At 40.4% G+C, this 15,139-nt stretch overlaps 2 protein-coding genes across 3 annotated transcripts in view; both read left to right on the top strand.

Moving 5' to 3' along the window:
* mtmr14 (myotubularin related protein 14) overlaps positions 1 to 9,969 on the top strand; it is a 27,073-nt gene extending 17,104 nt beyond the window's left edge. Inside the window, exons 13-19 of one of the 2 annotated variants that reach the window (XM_087178898.1) lie at positions 19 to 55; positions 1,264 to 1,334; positions 1,545 to 1,603; positions 2,369 to 2,501; positions 3,808 to 3,984; positions 4,243 to 4,449; positions 6,183 to 9,969. In XM_087178898.1, coding sequence (XP_087035024.1) covers positions 19 to 55; positions 1,264 to 1,334; positions 1,545 to 1,603; positions 2,369 to 2,501; positions 3,808 to 3,984; positions 4,243 to 4,449; positions 6,183 to 6,363 — 865 coding nt within the window. In that variant the 3' untranslated portion in view covers positions 6,364 to 9,969. The remainder of the gene's footprint in view (positions 1 to 18; positions 56 to 1,263; positions 1,335 to 1,544; positions 1,604 to 2,368; positions 2,502 to 3,807; positions 3,985 to 4,242; positions 4,450 to 6,182) is intronic. The other variant, XM_023424728.2, reaches the window with a different exon arrangement.
* A 3,882-nt stretch (positions 9,970 to 13,851) lies between these two features.
* Positions 13,852 to 15,139, top strand: part of LOC111668612 (copine-9-like) — a 51,464-nt gene continuing 50,176 nt past the window's right edge. Inside the window, exon 1 of the mRNA XM_023424691.2 lies at positions 13,852 to 14,140. Coding sequence (XP_023280459.1) covers positions 14,064 to 14,140 — 77 coding nt within the window. The 5' untranslated portion in view covers positions 13,852 to 14,063. The remainder of the gene's footprint in view (positions 14,141 to 15,139) is intronic.

Raw genomic sequence — 15,139 nt, 5'->3', positions numbered from 1 at the left:
TTCTGCTTCTCTTTCCAGTCACATGCTGCCAGATCGACTCTCCAAAGGGGAGGAGGTAAGTTTATGTTATCTAAATAGTTTATTTTCCCTGTGATGATGATAATATAGGTTCTATTGCATGAAAGAAGATAGATAGGAACAGAATATTATACATGTCAAGTCACAATCCAACTGACAGCTTGCTTGAATAGAATAAGTAAAATTTCTTTTGGACAGTTTTTGAGTTTGAAACACATTTGACGCAGCAAGATTTTGAGATGAAGGACAGCAGAAATGACAGATTGATTTGTTCTGAAAGCCTATGGTGAAAAGATTTTAACGAGCTGTAATTAAAGCGCCTTGAAGCCCCTGTGTGAATGCATGGCACACGTAAATAAAATAGTTTTTCATCACATTTCTCAGTCTTTTGCGATGTGTTTGTTGCACATGTTCATATCGCAATGATGATGAAAATAGAATTTATCGTTCAGCACGAGACACAAGTCTCTTGGTGTGAGAAGGTATTTCTGCTTTTTGGCCATAGAACAGCTTGGTTTGGACTAAAAGCCTGGTTCGTTTGTTCCTGTGTTCACACTCAGAAATTCATCATGTTGTATCAATATACTTTCACTTAAGTCCAATTGATACACTGCCATAGCCATTATTATCTGCTGATTATAGTCTTGACTTACACCCAGGCCTATAAGTGACGAGAAATTTCAAGATGCCATTTGTAATTTATTAACCACAGAGAATTGACCCGTTTATTTTTCAGCTGTAAAATGTCCTGCTCATACATTTCTAAGTCACAGACCTTAAAACCAATTTAGGGAGATCCCTAAAAAAATTGTCATAGTCTTTAATATAAGCCCCTTTTAAACAGATCTCTCTGTGTTACTGTCAAGAAGACCCCTTGATATGCTGCCTTTGCTTGTTTACACTGAACCAAACAGACAAATGCAGAATCAGAGGCATGACGTGTAACACAACAGTGTCAGTCAGTGTCTTACACTTGAGTGGTCAGTGGTCTGAATCATCAACAGTAGTGTCATGTTTTGATGTCAGTCCTTGAGAAACAAGGTGCTGTTCTTTGGAGAAATCTATCAAAGAAGAAGCAGAAATAACAATATTTAAATCCAGCATAGTCTCAGGCCACAGACGTAGAGTACAGTAGTGAAGTGTAGCTGTAGTGTATTTCTCTCGCCACCTGCCTTAACACCTGAGTGAAATTACATTACTTGTGCTGTTTTCTATTCTGATCAGAAATTGTTCTTTCTCCCTCAGATTTTCTTTTTTTGCTTCAATTTTTTGAAGCACATTGTCTCAGAGAAGTTCTCTGCTGTTAAGAAACAGAGGTGTGTTCCTTCATTTATGTTCTGTTCTGTACATGTCTATACGTGTCTATTATTCTTTTCCTTTTTTACCTGTGGTTTTCTGTTGTCAAAGAGTTTTACTCTTACAGTGAATATCTATCTCGTGATTGACTAGCAACATCAGCATCAGGTATTCTTTCTCTTGTTTTGATTTATCTGTTGTTATTTCATCATTTATTCTTTCTCTCCCAGAAGGAAGAACTCCCACTTCAAAGACAGTGATTTTACTGTGGAAGATCTCTGCCAGTTAAGTAAGTCGGTGCTGTCACTTTAAAGAAAACTGCGTTTCAGTTTTTTGTTGTTGTTGAAGCGACATCATCAGTTACTTCATGGGAAACGGGTCATTTACAATGCTGAATTAATTTCAAAGAATTGTATACAGGCTGATAAGTATAAACACGTGTAAGTATATGTTGTGAATATAGGATCTGAGCTAATTTTTCTATTTATTCTCATAAACTTTTCATTGAATTTTAAAGGAAAACATTAGATTAGGGGGCTTCATGGGACTAATTACTGGTGACTGTGGAAACCATGTAACAATTACAAACATATTTCCCATGTTTTCCTTTTGAACTCCATACATTTATTATTACACAAGTCACAATCATGTTTAGGAAAAGTGTTAAATGTCTTTCTTTTATCCCAGTCCAACTTGATATAGCATTTCCTTATAAGATAGTTTATTTGTGACATACTTGTGGGAGCGTTGGGAACTCCTGCCATCTGTCTCTGCTCTGATGAAATGAGGAATAACAAAGGTTCAGAGTGCTGCGAGCTCACGGTGTCGGGCATAGACAAAGCAGTGAGACTCTGGGTGATAGTAGAAGACTTTCATCTCTTCAGAAAATTGCAAGGCCTGGATCAAAAACATGTTACATCATTAATCTTAATCCTGAAGACTCTACTGAAGGTTTAAAGCCTACACTGGTATACTGATTTATGCCACACCTCAGATATAAATGGCTTCTTATTCCACCTGAACGAACATGGCTCTGCTCTCTGGTTGGATACAGAGTCGAGGGATCGTGGCAGTGTGACCAGTCTGAGCAGTGAGTTTTCCCTTATTACTGAGGAGGTAGGCGGCGCCTCCAGCCTCACCACTGACAGCGTGGACCTATTCTCCAGCCAACCCCAGGCCTCCAGCTGGTCAGTATGACAAACACACAGACACAAGCACACACTAAATTCCGGGATTAACATCTGTTTGGGGAAAGTTGATGGTAATTATTTCATCATGAGTGTTTTGCCAGTATGTTAATATTTATTCAACAACAACCATGTGACTCAGTGGTCAAACCAAGAAATGCAAGGGCCTGTAATGGTGGGGCCAAGTTGTTTCACAAAGACATGCAATCCAGGAACATTTCAGGCCACTTTTGAACTCATATACATGAGGTATTGAGAATTTAGGTCTTTTGAATTGAAATGATGAATTGAATTAATGCACTGCGTATATTTATATATTTATTATACAAGTATATTAGCAGACTTCCCAGCATGCATTGCTTGAGAGTTAAGATTATTAGTTTATTTTTGGCTGGACTGGCCACAGTCACACAGGAATAATGGTGTTCATCCTTCCAGTAGAGTTCAGAGACTTGTAGAATCAAAGCCAGTGAAGCCGTTCTGGCACATGGAGGCCTAACACCTAAACTACTTACAACTGTTTTAACCTCGTCATTTGTAATGGAAAATGAATGTGTGCATTTAATACATGTTAAATTAAGTCATTGTTTTCTCTTCGCTAATCATCATTAAAAGCTAAAGTATTAAAGTCCCCACCCCTGTACACTGATAACTAAACAAAGTCACTGGGAGCAGCTTCACATGGCTTCAGCTGCAGCTGCTAGATCTTCATGTCAAATGAAAAACTGACTCTTAAACTAAGACATGTCAACTTAAAAATTCAACTTATTATCTAAATTGTTTTATTTGTTTTCTCAGATTCCGTTACTTAAATAAGTTAGGTTTCCATTTTCAAAACTCATAAAATAATCTTGAACTAACTATTTAACTTCATATGATGTCACTGACAGGCGACTAATGAAACGGAGCGTTACCATGGTTAAAATCACAGATTTCTCTGGTTTGAGGATTGATGGAAACATTTTGGAAAATTTAAGAACACAACTCAACAACATGTAGAACGTAGGTCTAGCTGTTTTAGACATTTTAATGTGGAAAAGTTACAGATTATAACTTTAAAATGAATGATGTTGTTGGTGTGAACATGACTGTAGCCCAACAATTTAGTAATTGTCAGACCCTGAGTGATGTGATGATCCAAGTCAAAACAAATTTAAGTCGGTATATCCAGCTATTTTTCTGTCTTTTATTTCATCATCATCATCACACAATTGCAACATCAATCAGTTGGGAAACTTAACATGACAAACTGTCAGTGCTGCAGAGGCTCCTTCTCTGTTGCTGATGTGTTCTCCTCTCTCCTCAGGAGAAAAGGCACCACCTCCTCTCCTCAGATGGTTGTTTGGAATAAGCAGAACCCTCTGGAGGAGCACTTCTCCCATCCACTTAATGAGGCCAGGTCTTCCAGCTCTTCCTCCTCCAACCAATCAGAACACGCTGTCACACGCACTGGCAGCAGCCCATTGGCTGTCCCCGGGAGGAGGTATGTGAGTTGATCCAGCTTCATCATCTTGTCCAAGTTTGCGTGATATCTTATTTTTACCCAAACACTTGAGTTGTGTAAGTTTTGGATGATAATGAGCTTGTGCTTCATTCTGGAGCTTCTTCATTTTACTCACAAGTAGGACTGCAGACAAGCAGAGCCTGAGGCTGAAGCTGTGGCTCATGTTTGTACTATAAGACTAAGAGTCTGCCGCACTCAATATGTTTACGAAGGGTGCTCTCTCTCTCCCTCCCTCAGGTTAGCAGCAGAGTACACGCGGTCAGGTTCCTCCCTCTCTACAGAGTATGGGAGTTGGCAGATAGTGTCTGGTTGTGGCAGTATCCATGACCACACGCCCTTCCCCCCACCGCTGGCCTCGGCCTCCTCCACCTCATCTGCTGTCGCTGCTGCCTATGACTCCCCTCTGCCCTTCAGTTTTAAAGATGACGGACCCAGTGGACGAATGTAAGTCACTCTGTAAAACTGCTTTGTTAACGATTTTGATGCAGTATTGTAAATTGGTATTGATGAATTTATTTTGAGCAAAGACATTTCCAGTATTGAGTTGTGTTTTCATTCTGAATACAGGTTAACTGTACTTCAAAACAGAATGTCATTTTAAAGTGTATGGGGAAAACTGATCTTTCGGCAAGTTTACATCACTGTTTTGCAATTCGCAGTCAGTCACCTGTATTTATTTGGATTTTTGACAGACAGTGTGCTGGTAAATCATGATTTTATCAGCAGTACAGAAACTTGCTAATGATGTGATGAGATTGCAGTTTTATACTTGTTCAGTTGAATGATAACAGAAACAGAAAAAAATGATGATGCTAAAGCATGATTGGATGATACTGATCAGCCGTCTTTGTTTTGTGTTACACTGATGGCAGCTGCATGTGTGAAGCATCAGTATACGTTACTGGTTTTTATTTATCTTACAATATCAGACTGACAGTCCAACACCTAGCAATAATTCCCAAATAGAGAGAATGTACCCCCACCTGAAGAATGCTTGTTATATTTTTATCCATGTTGGGAGTGAATGACAGACACAAACAGTCACATCAGGCTGCACTGTGGTCAGTTGGACCGAGGCTGGTGCTGAAATAGAGCTCTGTCATGGCCGCAACAGTAACCACAGAATCACTTCCCTACAACAAAGAAGCATGAGACTGTGTTTTTATTCCTCTGCGCCAGCGACAGTCAGAGCTGGAGCCATATTGTTTTCATGTTGTCCGTCTGTCTCATTCTCGTTAACACGATATCTCAGTAACGCCTCGATGGAACTTCTTCAACTTTGGTTTAAACATTCACTTGGACTCAAGGACGAACTGATTTGATTTTGGAGGTCAAAGGTCAAGGGTCAAGGTCATGGTGACCTCACGTTCATGTGAATGCAATATATCAGGAACACCCAGAGGGAATTTCATCACTTCTGCCACACTGTGACCTCACAAAACATGTCTTTGGCCATAACTCACAAATTCATTAATTATGACACAATTTAACTCAAATGTCTATTAGGATAAAATGAAGTGATGACATTTTATATCCAAAAGGTCAAAGGTCAACTTCACTGTGACATCATAATGTTCAGCAAAAACGCTTGTGGCCATTATTCAGTGGTGTAACTCAGGAAGGAGAGACTGTGACCAAATTTACTCTATTGTGAGCTTTAATTCTGAAAACTTCTGACAGGAAGTGATAAAGGTTCTGTTGCTTGCTTGACAGACCTCTGAAATAGCTGACATACAATACATACAATATGAAAAACTAACTCTAAACTAAGTTCTTGCCGACCCCTGACCTGTACATAACAAAATTCTGCAGTACAAAAATACTTAACATCCTGTAACTCAGAAATAGTGTTTTACAGAAACAGGCAGAGAGCTGTCGGGTATACTCAGCTGTATAATGACCCACTCAGTATTCTTCAAAAAACAAATTCAAGGGAATTTTTTATAAGTTCTTTGTTCATAGTTGGTTCATTTGAGTTAGTACTCTCTTTTTTCTTTTTTCCATTTATATAGTTCAACTCACTTTTCTGCATCAGTTGGCATCATTCTGCTCTTCTCCTCTGATTTCTCAGACTGACTTCATCTTATTATTTTACACTTTTGCACTTTTAAAATAGGTTTTCCCTCTCTAAGTTTTCCCTTTGTGTCTTCTCATCCTGCACCCTCTTGTTTCTGCAGGTGTCCCTTCCCCTCTGAGCGTCAGGCCCGTCTGGAAGCGGTGCGGGAAGTCTTCCTGGCAGCCTACAGTTCCACTGTGGGCCTCAAGTCCTCAGCGCCCAGCCCCTCTGGTGCCATCTCCGGCCTGCTGGAGCAGTTTGCCCGTGGGGTCGGCCTCCGAGGCACAAACGCCATCGTCTGAACCCTCTCAATGTGACTTCAGGCACTCCTCTTCTTCTGCTTCCATCCATCCACAGTCTGTTTAACATATCTGGACTCAGTGCAATAAAGTGCCAAATATCTCTGTTCAATTCAGGGGTTAAGCATTTTTTTTTTTTAATTTTCCTTGATTTTACATGCCCTGGATTTTATTTTTTCTGTGCTTTTCCAACTTCTCTCTGGACTTTAAATCTTCCATGTTGAGTTCATCTGTCACATTCAGGGAGGGAAATGTTTCAGCCACAGTATCAAAAAGGGAGGGGAGGTAGAGGGCTTTCTAGCTGCTGAAATGTAAACGGCTGAGAACGTGGGGTCCGTACCTGTTACTGGCTGAATATAAAGAATTCTTGCTTCCTATGTCCATCTGCTCATACATTTTTTTTTTTTTTTTTTTTTTTTTTTGAATCCCTGCAGTGACCGTCCCATGTAGAGGAACCGGTATGTTTTTAGTTCTCTTGTTTTGTGCTGCTATTCTTTTCTGATCCAAGCACCGGAAAGTTCTTCACTTGAGGTGGATGTTGATGGTGAGATAAACGCAGCACTTAATGTGTTCTGACAGGAATGGCAGTTTTTTTTTGGTTTGTAATGTGGCATAGTCGATTGAAATCAGATTATGTATAATCAGTTTTAGAGCTTACAGCTTTAGATTGTGAGGAGGTCAAGGATGAGTTACTTTTTTTTTTTTTTTTTAATTTAAGTCTTAATCAGTAATGCAATATTCAAATACCACATGTACACAATAAGAGTTGTTGGTCACTGTAACTATTGCTCCTGTCCATTAAGAGATAGTTTTGTAATGGAGGAAGAAATTCCCAGTTCTTTTCTTTGCAAGACTCATTCTGATGTTTATAGGTGTTCAAAATGGCTGCTGTTACAACAGAGCGGCGAGATAAAATGAATTGCACAAATGGGGATAAGGGATAAGAAAAGTGATGGAGGTAGTTGTGCAAAGAATGAAAAATGAAAGCCTGAGAGAGAAGTTCAGACCGGGCCCATTGTCTTGTCTCTCCACACCTGTGTAACCATTGCAGGAAGTGGGCGCGCCTGTTGGATGGTCGGTTTTTAGAAAGTTACAGAAATTGTCTTGGCAGTGTGGTTGTGTTGGCTCTTCACAGCCAGTGCGGACAAGAGGAATGATTGTAGCAACCAGCAACTCTCAGCAGCGTACCCTTGGTATGTGAGTAAGAGTGTCTGGGGATAAAAAAATCTCTTACTTTGAAGTTTTATGTGATTTTATGAATTGTGTTTTGATCATCAAACATGTACAGGGAAAATGGATTCACATTGCACAGTTTTTGAAAATCACAATGAAGGAGATGAAGTGCTGAACACATCCCAGCTGTCCTTCCACCTCGCCTGTTTGTTCTCTCCATACTCTCTACTCTTTGTGTTCCTCAGTAGCACTGACAGCTTGTTAGCATAAGAGGCACTGAGCATTGCCGTCGTAAATCTGTGAACTGAAACCCTTTTCAATGTTCCTTCTTGTTGGGATCTAGTGAAGCGAGGTCCACTTGATTCCTGTCAGTGCTGAGATTTCTGCCCAGCCATTATCACACACACACACACACACACACACACACACACACTTACACACGCATGTTCTTCGCAAAAACATGTGCGCCTTCTTTCAGGTTCCACTTGGACAGACATTTCTAACTTGGACTACTCTTGGGTAAATCTACACTTTTAAGTGATTTTCTTGACAGAATTCTGTTGAGAGATTTAATTTAAAACTACGGTTTTGACGGCTGCTGTACCTCAGGACTGTTGTTGTGCCTTTGTTATCTTCAGTAACACTGGATCAGATCTCTACTTCAGCTGGTCCAGTTTCAGGTGTACTTTCTGTTTCTTAAATGGTTTAAAGAGCTTGGAGGGTTTTGCTGCTCATTGTTTATTAGTGTTTTGACTGTAGAGCATTAACAGCGTTAGCTTTGCAATAAAGCTTTTTGGGGTTTCCTTGATCACTCTCTTGGTTGCAAGATAAGTCCTTGTTGTGCAGTAACATGCAGCTGTTGAGTCTTATGGACGCTCTTGATGAGGTTAAAGAGGTGGGATTTCAGTCAATGGACACATTTGGCATTCTCCCCCAGAAGAGTGAGACAGACACAAAGAGATTTTCATATCTGCCTTTAAAATGACTGTAGCTGAAGAGGATTTTATTGATTCACTTTATAATTCTAGCAGGAATTTTTGGGAAATACATTTTTTCGCTTTCTTTCTGAGAGTGAGACAAGAAAATTGATGATGATATCGTGTGTGTGTGTGTGTGTTTGGCACAGAACAAGAGCCAAGGTGTGTTTAGCCTAGTTTAGCATCATGATGAAAACGGCTAGCTTAGCTCATCTTAAAGTTGAAAAAATATGCACACAGTGCCTCCAAAGCTCAGTAATAAACAAAATGTATCTTTTTGTTTGTTGAAGCCATACAAACGGAAATGTAAACAGGTCAATTTAAAATGATCAGGGATGTTCTGTGGTGTCAAAGTGAAGTTCATGTGCTAGCCCAGCGGCTCTGAGCAGCGTCTCAGGCTTTTTACATTTCTATATACAAGTATGGTTTAAACACACGAGATACATGCTGATCAACTGAGTCCTGTCAGACATATTGGTAGGTGTGTTTTTTACATGTTGACAGAGCCAGGCTAACTGTTTCTTTAGCATGTCCCAACTCCGACTCAGTACCGAGCGCTCAGACATGAGTCAATCTCTGCATCTCACTTTCAGAAAGACAGCTAATTAACTTATTTCCAAAAATCTGAATTTCTTTAACTAGTAGAATTTGGTGTTCTGCTAGACTCTAGGCCAAAGTCTGCTTTCCTAATACCACAAAACACATTTGTAAGAATTGTTTTTAAGCCATGTGAGTTTTCATCCCTTTTTCCTGATAGAAATGTGTGAGTATTTGACTTATATTGACCACATATATCAGTTCATGGTCAAAATGGTTTAATTTTGTATCTCCAAACAAACTGACAGTAGAGCAATCTGTCCAGCTTTATTTCAGACTAGTCAGACTTTTCGGTCATGTCAGGTTTTAAGCTTTTTAATTGTCTAAAGATGGCTGTCCTCAAGAGGACTTCAGATTCAGTCATGGTCTTGTATCATTTTGTTTTACATTTTAGCCTCACTTCCGCTGTAAGACTGTAGCTGATAAGCAGCCAGTCACAGGACACCTGACATCAATTACAAAAATAATGGAAAATGGTCATTGCAAAAATAAATTCTGATCCTGAATTACTTATTATGCTCCCCAAATAATTTTCTCACTCAGTTTCTCCTTTTTCACTCACCGGATTTGCATGACATACTCAAAGTTTATCTCAATTGTGAAATGTAATGATTTTATTTGTTTTACAAATTTACTTTTTATTTCAAAATCTTTTATTGAAACGCTGTATTGCACTCATTCTGATGTTATCTGTGTAAAGACTTTTCTTTGTACTGTTAATGCATTTCTAAGTAATTCTACCTGTTGTTGTTTTGGGGTTTTTTGTTATAAATTGTGCTTAATTGTTGGCAGGTGACAGGCTATAATGAAAGGTGAACTGAGCAGCAGGTAGCAATTGTGAATAAAAGAAAAACTAGAATCACCTCCTCGCAGTTGTTTCCTCCACCACGTTACAGGAAATATGGTCACAGTCTCTCCTTCCTGAGTTACAGCTTGAGTGTTTTTGCAAAACATTATGATGTCACAGTGAAGTTGACTTTTGCCCTTTTTGGATATAAAATCATTTCATTTTATCCTCATAGACGTTTGAGTTAAATTGTGTCATGATTAGTGAATGAATTCATGAGTTATGGCCAAAAGCTTGTTTTGTGAGGTCAATGTGTCAGAAGAAATGAAATTCCTTCTGGGTGTTTCAGATATATTGCATTCACAAGAATGTGAGGTCACCGTGACCTTTGACCACCAAAATCTAAAGAGTTCATCCTTGAGTCCAAGTGAATGTTTGTGCCAAATTTGAAGGAGTTCCATCAAGATACGGCTTTATACTTGTACCTCTGATTTACTCATTATTATCCATGATGAAATATATTAACTATTTACACGGAGCTGACATTCAGTGTTTTTTCTGAACACATGAGACGTGTAAACAAATGAGAGTTCAGTGTCAGGTATAATGTGAGGGCATGAAGCAGCCGTATAACGCCATGTTTCATATTCCTACTTTAAAGTGAATCCAACTCTATTTAACTTCAACTATCTTATCACTGCTTTCTCTGGTCAAAATCTCTTCTCAGGGTCAAAGGTCAGTGATAGACCTGTTCGCTGGAACCTGAACCCTGTCAGCTTGTTTTTTTTTTTTTTAAATCCAGTACATCTTGCTGTTGGCTCAGAGGTGTGAACACTAAGATGTTTCCGAGGTCAATGAATTATTAATTCCTGAAATATTTGCTCTGCTGAATGGCTGATGGGACGATGCGCATGGAAATGTAGGGGTGGGGTGATTTTATTGTCTGCATCTAGTTTCTCCTGCCACCTGTGCCTCTCCTGCTTTCCCTCTTTTTCAAATCTTACCATCTTCTCCACTTTCATCTTCTCCTTGCACTTTCTACTGTCCTTAATCCTATTTCTCTTCCCTCTCGGTCACTGTGCTGTTGAAGCCTTTCTCCTCTTTCCTTTCCTTTCCTTGCTTCTCCTGTTTTTTCTCCCGTTTTTAGTCATTTTAAATTTCTCCTTCTCATTTGATTTGTCTGTTTCTCCCCCTATTCCTCTTTTAGGTTCTAGCATTTTCTGTCATCCTCCAAATGCTGATTCTTATTCTTCTCCCAACATTGTATTAGTTGTGAAAACTGTTCATCTTGCCAGATGACTTTAAGTAAATTGCTTTGATCAGTCGTATCCTCTCCAGCTAATTTTAAATGCCACACCTGCTACTTCCCGGCCAGACACAACCCAACTACAATTCTTTAAACCTGAATATTCATACTGTGCTGATATTTGTAAGCTTTGCTATTGCTAAATAGCCAACATTAGCATTAACAGCTAGGATGGTTGATGTCAGTCTGACCTGTGTCACGTGAGCAGAAGCCCAGCTGTTTACACCAGAAGCACATTTCTCCACAGCAGTCAACAAGCTCTTTTTAATCACACGTAGAGCTGATCTTCATAATAACCTCGAGCTTTATGTGTGTTGCTCACAGTGGACCTGAGAGCTCAACACACTGCAACTTAAGAAAACACATGCAAACACACAAACATGCTTCAAATTCAGTCCTACAACACAACTGGAGTGTTTTCAGTGGACACAAGCGTGAGGGTGGGGGTGTGATCCTAATCACAGCGACCCGGGTTCGAGTCCAACCTGTGGCCCTTTTTTCTCTCTCTCTCTCTTTCACGCTAGTGTTATTTGGAAACACTTCCATTATGTTGTCAAATTGATGAATCTGCTCCTGAATTTCCGGTGCGTTTGTGTGTTTGCATGTGTTTTCTTAAGTTGCAGTGCGTTGAGCTCTCAGGGCCACCGTAGTTACTGGATCAGCATCGCTTATTCCGCAACAAAGGGCCATCACCTTGACATGGAAGACGCGGCATACCAGAAGTTGTATGCTCAGACAGCGGACCACAATTTGCATCTCAGCCGTTTCAAAAAGTGAAGCTTCAGTCATGTGACATCCATCTATCCCCACTTCCCAAAGAGCAACAGGGAGGCTGAGCAGGCTGTAGGGACAATGAAAAACCTCCTGAAGAAATCCAGTGATCCTTATCTCATCCTCATGGCCTACAGTGGTGCTCCTGTAGTGAGTGGACTCAGGAATCTCAGCTTAACCCAGGATGGTCAGACATGGACATCCTGAAAATAAGTGAACAAAAATACAGACAAAGGCAGAAACACCACTACGACTGCAAACACTGAGCATGAAACATGCCACACCTGCAACCAGGTGACCATGTATGGGTCAAACACATGCTTTGAGAGGGGCACAGTGGTGTCTACATCAGGCACGTCAACAGCCTAAATCACTGGCACAACAAGGGGCACCCTGTGAAGAATGAGGTACCATCTCTCACTGACCCCGGAGCACCAGAAACACAGCAGCTTACCTGTGCAGGCACCTGAAAACACTGTTCCTGATGCAGCGAGTACACCTGTCACAAAAATAGAGTAAAAATAAAAACAAACCCTGCTTCCTAACCTGACCAATCCCTACTACTGTAGAAGAAAACAATGAAAATAAAACCGTATCTCCAGTTTCACCTGTCAAACAAAAGTACAATCTAGCAGCCACCCATAACCTAGTGTTGCTAGACTGAAAACAAGAGACAGGAAAGAAAGCACGATAAACTAAACTAAACTAAACTAAAGCCTATAGCTCATGATCCCAAAAACTGCAAAACTAGTGCCTCCACGAGTCAACATCCACTCAACAATCACAATACTAAAGCCAACTCCAGAAGAGCTAACTATACACACGTTGACATTTTGACATTTAGAACAAAGAGGCACAGAGGCGGACTGCTCAGATCAAATCACAGCCCACCCCAGCCATTTCCACGAGGCAGCTTTTATACGGCCGAGGATGGGACCAGGCAGGCTGGTGATAGGCGGCTGGTACCAACTCCGGAGGAGGGGAGGGATCAGCCGGAAACGAGGACCGCAAAGGCAGAGAGGGGCGATGGACAAGGAGGAAATCCACCTCTGGAGCAGTGGATGATAGGTCGCCCCAGCCTTAATTCAAAAATAGACTGCACCATACAACATAACGCAGTAAAACAACGTTTTTTGAGCAGTGTAGTTGAAAACCACCAAGGTGTAAAAAGTGTATGTGGCTTAAAACTAGATAAAAAAGTCAATGTTGAGCTTTCGAGCAGATTGATTCTTTCACCTCATAGTCACTGAAATAAATATTGGATCATTTTTCACCTCGCCTCAGATCTTCAGAACATTCTGACATTAAAATGACATTTTTCAGACAGATCAGGAGAAAATGAACTTTATTCAGACGTGTCTCTGTCTCAGGAACAAACTCTCAAGAGATCTCACAACTCAGATCTCTTCTCTCTGTCGGCTCTGGTTCCTGCTGCAGAAGAACTGCTGTGGCTTTCCAACTGCAGAAGTTGGACCAAAACGTGCAACTGATTTTGGAGGGAAAACGGAGAGTATCAGACCGATATGATCTTTGATCTGGGTTGATCAGATATTAAACTAGCAGATACAAACGAGCGACAAAATCAGGCATAAATTCAAACCGTCTCTAGTGTTGTATTGAATTGTTGTTATGTGTTGACATGAAAAAGCAATGATGGCCACGCCCACTTAGAGGACAGGAAGTGAATGGCGCTGCTTGTAATGCCTGATCTTTCGGTCTTTGGTGACACATGTAGGTGTTGAACCCACCAAGCAGTTTCCGCTCCTCTCCGGCACTTTTCACCCTCCATACACAGACCACCAGCTGCTCCCCGACACAGCAGGAAGAAGTTGAGGTCTCTGCCTCCACCTGCCGATGGAGAGAGGGAAGTAGGAGGAGCGCGGTGGTGGATCTCTCTCTCTCCTCCCTCTCGCCATCCTCAGGTATGTCTCTTCACCCTCAGCCACCGTCAACAGCAACAGTCAGCCCACTACAACTACTACTGCAGCCTACTGACCCAGTCTCCGTCTCCCGTCCTCCGCTGGATAGAACAGACACACTGTAGTGTGAATTAGTGCGAACTTCACGGACTGAGAAGAAGTGATTAAAAACCATGGCGACAATAGGGGATTTCGACCCGCTCAACTCCACCGTCCCTGCCACTAAGATTGAAGTCACGGTTTCTTGCAGGTAAGCAGAGAACATGAATATTCACCTGTGAAGCCTTGATCTGTTTGCATTCAAATATCGACACATTTTTGATGCTTGGTATTAAAGTCACACTTTTCTAAGGGGCACAGATTTCATTATATGTCATTTCTTTTCATCTTCGACTTTTCCTCAGGTTTTAATCAGAATTGTGTGTCTTTAAGGTGCACGTACGAACTCTTTTCTTTTCTAAGGAACAATCTGCATGTGCTGTGGGTGTAGAAGTGCGTGGGGGTGCAGTAACCAACAGTAGCAGGATTTATTCTGAGAGCGGAACTCGGAGATCACATGAAAAGAAAAGACACGGAGAGGGAGTTCTGATTCTGGATGTTTTATTAAGGCCTGGCGACAAAGAATAGCAATATACTGTAACTCATTTTAAAATCAGAATCTAAAATCAGCTCATGAACCTAACAGCAGTGGAAAACACAAACTGTAAGGCTCAATAGGAATAGTTTTTTTTTTTAAAATAATAGTAATGTTCTTTTTTTTAAATAAAAAAAGAGAAAATATGTAGGAATATATTTTTCAATGAATTAATACAACAAAAATGTAATCCATGAATATGCAGGTTTAATTAAAAAATAATCTTAAAAGAGAATAAAAAATGTATCAGTGTTTCTGTGTGTGTCAAGGTCAGGTCTTCAAAGCAAAGGCATACCAGAAGTAATGAAATTCAGAAAAGAAAAGAAAAGAAAAGGCAGAAAATGGGAGAGATGGTGGGAGACAGCAGGGTGAACTGTATAAAAGTCACACACAGACCTGCTAAACCTCTACAGATACCTGCATCTGCAGGACTGAACTCCTGACTGTCTCTCCCCTGAAAGACTGGCTGAATGCACTGCCATCACTAACCAGCATACATTACATGACAGTTTAACAGCATACAGTGCAAGCAGTGTTGGGAATGTGACTGTAATGTTATCGTCTAGGTTACAGATTATGACCCTATTAAAAATGTAACAGTTTTAATAACTTCAT

Source organism: Seriola lalandi, unplaced genomic scaffold (assembly GCF_002814215.2).
Source record: "Seriola lalandi dorsalis isolate HSWRI2012SDOR001 ecotype SW California unplaced genomic scaffold, Sedor1 jcf7180002054748, whole genome shotgun sequence".
NCBI lineage: Eukaryota > Metazoa > Chordata > Actinopteri > Carangiformes > Carangidae > Seriola > Seriola lalandi.
Note: the sequence above shows the minus strand (reverse complement) of the source record. Positions and strands in the feature narration are given on the sequence as shown.